Source organism: Protopterus annectens, chromosome 4.part0 (assembly GCF_019279795.1).
Source record: "Protopterus annectens isolate FY-2018-M chromosome 4.part0, PAN1.0, whole genome shotgun sequence".
Classification (NCBI taxonomy): Eukaryota; Metazoa; Chordata; order Ceratodontiformes; family Protopteridae; genus Protopterus; species Protopterus annectens.
This window is the reverse complement of record NC_056733.1, coordinates 1435727094-1435734159: the sequence shown is the minus strand read 5'-3', so window position 1 is coordinate 1435734159 and position 7066 is coordinate 1435727094. Positions and strand designations below refer to the sequence as shown.

Sequence of the window (7066 nt, the reverse complement as noted above, 5' to 3'; positions counted from 1 at the left end):
GATAATATAAGAAGAACTTTAACATTAATAGATTTTGCAAATAGGAAAAAGAAAGATTTAACACTTATTAGTCTTGATATAAGTTCAGCATTTGATTCAGTAAGTTGGGACTATCTGTTTACTTTAATGAAGTGCACAAACTTCTCAGATGCATTTGTAAATCTAATTGAGCATTTATACAAAGGAACATTGGCTTATATTAAGGTAGAAACATATGTTTCACAAAAAATACCCATTCTTAAAGGTACAAAACAAGGATGTCCACTTTCTCCACTATTATTCACTTTAGTAATGGAGCCTTGGGCTAATTTGATCAGAAACAGTACTGACATAGAGGGTTTTGAAATAGATAAAAATACAACATCCAAAATTCAACTTTTTGCAGATGATGTTCTAATTACATCAGCAGGATCTAATTCTTCTATGCAGTCTCTACTTGATAACATGATGAATTTTAAAAGTATTTCTGGTTTAATATTCAATGAAGAAAAAACTAAAATACTACCTATATATACACGAAAAAATATTCTCATTAGTGATTTTACTAAATATGTACCCAATTCAGGTCAGATAACTTATTTAGGTATAATACTATCTAAAGATATTAAATCTATTATATATAATAATTATAATACCTGTTTTCTTAATATACAAAATCTTTTAATACCTGGAATAATATGTTTTTAATATGGAGGAGAGACTTACAATTATTAAAATGATAATATTCCCCAAGATTTTATACTTAATACAATCAATAATACTTCCACCTACAAAAATAATTATCAAGAAACTGAATACACTAATGTTAAATTTCCTATGGGCACCTAATAGACCTAGGATTGCATTAAAGAAACATACTAATAGCTGGTATCAAGGGGTATTTCTTTTCCAGACTTTAATTTATATACTATCTCTTCTATTGTAAAAGTTATTACTTTATTAATAGATCAGTCATATGTCGCAAAATGGAAAGATTATTGGGAGCTAATTAGTATGCACTTCATGAAAATCTCCTTAACACATAAAAATATGATTGTAAATAACTCCATGTTATGGTTACTAAAGGAATTTTGTACTTCACCTATTACACCTAAACATATGGTTTGTTACCCATTAAATATTATTATTAGTTATCATAACTTTATATTCGTGCACCCTAAGTATAGGGAACGGAATTTTATTGTATTCCCTATAATGTATACTCAGGGTATGCTTTTGTCATCTACTTCTGAAGGAACTCAATTAGCTATAGATAATGATCTAAAGTACTGGTATCAGTTGATATCTGATAATAAAGTTAAAAATCTAGATTTTTTAAAACAAGAATTTGATCTAAGAGAAACTTGCTGGTTAGAGGTTCAGACCTTTAGACAACATCTCATTAATAAAATAGATCTAATGTCTATAACAGTTAAAGAATCTATTCCAACACTGATTGACTACTTGATATTAAATTTACAACATAAAGTTTCTGATAAAGGTAAACTTTCATACATACATAAAATTATCAGACAAGAATCTTTTTACAGTGTAGATTCATACTGGAATTATTTCACTTCTATTAATGGGGACCCACCAAATCAACAAGATAAACAATATATATTGGAATCTGCTTATAGAACTACGTCTTCCATTGTCTGGAGACTTTATACATGGAAATTTTTACATAGATCTTTTTATACACCTTTGATGATGAATAAAATAAATAATAAAGATAATTTATGTAAGAGATGTAATGTAGAAATTAATGCTGACTGGGCTCATATGTTTTATGACTGTATAAAATTGAAAGAATACTGGAAGTCAATTAATGAATTTTGCAGGCTCTTTTTACAGATAATTTCATTATTTCTAAATCTCTTATATTATTCAACACACCTGTACCTCAAAGTGTTAAAAAGGTTAAGCTTCCCTTGTTATGGTCTATTCTAGCAGTGGCTAGGAAAATAATAACTAGAAATTGGATTTCAGATACACCTCCTTCGTTCAATGAATTTAAAAATGTTATGAATATAGTGTGCCATATGGAAATAAACACAATTAGGACAAGAACAAATAGAAAAACATCTTATTATATTGTATGGGATAATTTACAAAATTTGTTAAAAAAATTTTAATTTCAATAGCATGGTATTTTAGTTTAATTAATTGATCTGATTGTAGTGGATGTCTTTGTAAATACTTTAGTTGTTTTGTTGAATGTTATAATAATACCTATTTTTAATTACTTGTATAAAATTGTTATGATATGTCTCTTATATGTTAAAACAATAAACCTGTTTTGAAAAAAAAAGAAGTAATGTGTTCCACCATAAACCTGCCCTGCACTGGAATAACTTTATATGTAGTGAGGATTTTGGTGCTTTAACATCCACATTCATATTATTATTCCTTTTCTCTCATAAATGTCATTGTTCATGCATTTAAAATGAAAATAAGTTCACCCCTCACCAGTCTGTAATTAATAGCAAGCAGTGACAGTTTCTCTAACCTTTTCTTACAATTCAAATGTGTGACATTCTTGTATTTGTCTGGTAACACCTCTCTGTATCCTTTATAATCTAATTACATGTGAGTGCTTGTAATTACAAACCATTGCACCATTTTAAATTACTGGTCTAATCACTGATTTGTAAAAGTTGGAAGGATATTTTGATGTCAAAATAATGCCTCCAAAGCACATCCATTAAATTTGGACTAAAATATTTTTTACCAGTATTGATCCCCAACTCACTTATGAAGTCAGCATCTTTTAGTATTGTACTTTTTGTAGCATATGGATATCCTGGGTTAGAAATTTGAAAATTAATAATCCTGCTTTTTTAAATTAAATTCCATATAACATGATTCTAACCATGTTTTCAAGCAATTTTGATTGTGTAGTAGCTCTTAAAATTCACCAGTCTTATACCAGTCATGTTTTTTTTAATGTTTTTAGTAAAAGCAATCACTAAGACACTGGAACACAGAATAATATAGTACATTATATTAGATGAACATAAGTATTGCAATTAGTCATTTTCAGGTTGGCAAGAGCTCCCTGTTGGGAATTACTAAGTTTGAATGTTAGATACAGTGCTAAAATATTCAGTTCTGCCTAGAAAATGAAGTATACCACCTACTTTCAACTGGCTGAAAAAAGACACTTAAAAAATGCCAATGTGAGAAAAAATGATACATCTCAGATGTTTAGTATGAGTTTGCGTTTCAAAGCCAGGCTCACTGTGTGTGTGTGTGTGTGTGTGTGTGTGTGTGTGTGTGTGTGTGTGTGTGTGTGTGTGTGTGACTGAAAATCTAACAGACAACAAGTTGATAAATGTTTTCAAACACTCTCACTTACTGTCATTTAAACAACGACTGAATCTACTAAATCTTATTCTGAGAAGCACATTTAGGCCAGAAGAGAACATACTCCAAAATGGCACAAATACCTGTAACCATCCAAGATGCAAAACATTTCTGATAGCTTGTATGGCTTCCTACATCACAATTTCACAGAATAGAAGTTTCAAAGTACAGGGTTCATTTACATGCACTTCTTAAAATGTAGCTTATATAATCAAATGCAGGAAACCTATCTAGAGGTAAGTTACATAGGGGAGAGACAAGCCAGCTGGTCAGAACTAGGATGAATGCCCGCAGACACCCAGTTATACGCAAAATATGTCAGCTGCAGCACCGTTTTTCCAGTCTGATTATTTGGTATTAAATATGACAGTTATGGTCTTTCATGGACATTTCCCAAGACCTTTGGAAAGAACAATGAAAAGCAAGTCAATTCAGTCCCTCAGTGTGACAGCCTGTGGACTGAACCTGGACATTGGATTTACTTAAAGAGTAACAGTGTACACAAATAATGCACACTGAAGAGCAACAAATGTTTCTTTTTTCTGGTAATACATAAATTAAGAATGAATTTACTCTGAAACCAAACTGCTAACTTATCAAAGTTAACAGTAACTGTAAGATTACTTGGGTTTATCTTTTAGCACCTGTGTTTTATTTATGGTAAGAGAGTAGTTATATTCACATAAGAACACTAGTAACCATAAGCTTAACAGTCAGTAAGGCCTTAATGTTCAGACAATGAAGAATTCTTACCAGCCAGAACCCTTGAGTAACTTTAAATCATATGTTGTTAATAAATACATAGAGAAAGCTGTGTCTACCAGAAATAAGCATAGAACGAACACCCCCCCCCCCCGGTGGAATCTAAACATACACAAGTTATATAACAGAAAAAGTCATAGACAATATTAGAAAGTTCTATGGCCAGCAAAATAAAAACACTCTCATCAATCTAAACAAACAACTAAGATGGCAGATTAAGTCTACAAAAGCCAGATATGAGATAAAGATAGCCTCCCAGGCAAGGACAATCACAATGCTTTCTTAAGCTACATCTGAATCTTCACTGGTACACAAAGCAGTGTGCAGAAGTTATTGTATATTGAGAGCCAGATGATACAGCAAATCTGCTGGCTGGCTAATTCTTCTCCAGTTGTATCCCCCCTCCCTGTGGCCACCACCCAGGAAATACCATCAAAGATCCCCCAATTATCACTAGGCAGCATGCCCTAGATGTGCTCTCTAAGGCCCAAAACACTGCATTGATGGGAACCAATAATATCTCAGGATGCCTCCTACATAGCATGAAATATGTCCTATTAGGACCACTGTAGTCACTGTTTAAACATAGCCTCCAGACAACTGAATTCAGAACTGCAACAGTCATCCTCTGCACAACGGCAGGCCATCAACAGATCCCGGGAACTACCGACCCATAAATCTTACTAGTCTCATATGCAAAGGCATGAAAAGAATTATCATGGAATTGATTAATAAGGACATAGAAAATCTTCAAACATTGGGTCCATCTCAGTTTGGCTTAGTCAAGGGCATATCATGCCTACTCAACCTGGTGGAATTCTTTGAGAAGGTCACCAAGGCAATGGATGAGGGTAAAAATGGTGCATACTGCCTACACTGACCTGGCTAAGCCATTCCATACCCAACTATGGCAATGTAAACAAACATGTGGATATAGGCATTACTTCCCTTATTTTATGCACTGGATAAACAGATAGCTCTCAGAATAAGAACCATGTTAGACAATGAGTGGAGGTGGTTTCTATCAGTATATGGCAAACTGCACAAAGCAGAAAGGCAAAGATGTGATCAAAGCAGCTGACTTAAAAGAACAAAAAACATTATAACATGTCTTACTCAGTTTTCAACAGCTTGTGTATTTATATAGGTAACCCAGACCATTCAGCTAAAAGGTAATTCTGCTGTCTTATATGAACGTCATATTTCATAAACAATTCAAATATGCAGTAGTTTGTGTAGTGAGAATGTATATGGATAAAACAAAATAAAAGTAACATGGGAAGCTGCAACCCTACTACATACTTTAATAGTCTTAGCCACTATAAACAACGCCAGTGCAGTTCTGGGGAGGAAACTGTTAGTCTGACAGTCAGCATTCATGATCACGCAGACAGTTTGTAACATTCAGACTAAGATGGAAGAAGGTGTGGGAATTGTGCTTCCTCCTTTTTGCAGTCTCGAAGCGAACCCCTCACCTCTAGGCAAATTTAGTGACTATTGGCAAGCTATATAAAACTGCATTTCACAGGATAAATTTGTGCATGTGGAAGTGACGGAGACACTGCCATTCTGTTTTGCCAAAATGTAATTTTATCACATTTTACATTTCTGAAATTAAGACATATAAAATGCAGATATTCCATAACAATGAGTTTCTGAAACTAACATCTTAGAATCAAGATTCAGGGAGTTTATCATACAGTCCCTATTACTGCAACATGAAAGAATCAGTTATAGCTGGTACAACCTTGGAAACTTAAAAACGCGGTCTCTCTACCGGCATACTTTGTAAGTGCCATTAACATATACATAAAAATTCCATAATTAGAGTGTTATTCAAAGTAGGGGCACTAATCTGAATTCAGTGTGCCTAGCTTAATAAAGACAGAATTTACTTTTCATTTAAAAGAGGAAACCCCAAAATAACAACTGGTCATGTATTAGAAAATATTCACATCCGATGATATAATATTTGAAAATAACAGTCTTTATCAGTATCTTCTCGGTAATGTGGACCAAAAATATAATAGTTTTCCATTCTGGGTATGCTTAGCTTCTCCATTTACCCATAAACAGTCTTGAGCTTAGAAAGCAGGTTTTGCAAAAAGTAATACTTTCGAACCTGATCCTACCACCTGTAAATAACAAAAAAAGAATAATGGTTACTTTAAAATCATCATCAGTGCATAGTATTTTCAATAATTAATACTGATGATTAGTCCTCTTTCCTTGTAATGAAACAGCTCACATCCTTATCTATCTATCTATCTATCTATCTATCTATCTATCTATCTATCTATCTATAGTCAAATACCTTTTCATTGCAGGCCACAATAACACAGCTCTGACAAATTAAAGTTCAGATAAACACAGATGATTTCAGTAATACTCCATCAAGACACAAACAGAACATACTAAAGAATATATGTGATTACAATCCCAACAGTCACAAGATATTAGATAATGCACCAAAACCAGTATAATCTAGAATTATATACTGTGACAATTAGGTCTACAGTGTGTGTGTGTGTGTGTGTGTGTGTGTGTGTGTGTGTGTGTGTGTGCGTGTGTGTATACATGTTTTACACACACACACACGTATAATATATATATATATATATATATATATATATATATATATATATATATATATATATATGTACACACACACACACACACACACACACACACACACACACACACACACACACACACACGTGTATCTTTCTTTCTATATTTATATACTAAGTAGGTTGACTGCTCAGCAAGACTGATAATACCTGGGAAGGGGAATATTCCCTTTCCCTGGGTATTGTGCAATCTCAGGATTAGTACATATAATTAGCATGGGGTGTAGGGGGAGACTGGGGTGCTTACCCTTCTGTAAGAAAAGAAATTTTATTCAGTTTTTTTTTTTGTAGTTTGAATATGTACATATGTACACATATATATGGAT

The 7066-nt window shown here is 32.9% G+C and overlaps 1 protein-coding gene across 4 annotated transcripts in view; it reads right to left on the bottom strand.

The window, feature by feature from the left end:
• Positions 1 to 5680: 5680 nt before the first annotated feature.
• Positions 5681 to 7066, bottom strand: part of LOC122799895 (E3 ubiquitin-protein ligase RNF14-like) — a 513500-nt gene continuing 512114 nt past the window's right edge. For all 4 annotated transcript variants that reach the window (XM_044069272.1, XM_044069274.1, XM_044069273.1 and 1 more), the window contains exon 8: positions 5681 to 6245. In XM_044069272.1, coding sequence (XP_043925207.1) covers positions 6239 to 6245 — 7 coding nt within the window. In that variant the 3' untranslated portion in view covers positions 5681 to 6238. The remainder of the gene's footprint in view (positions 6246 to 7066) is intronic.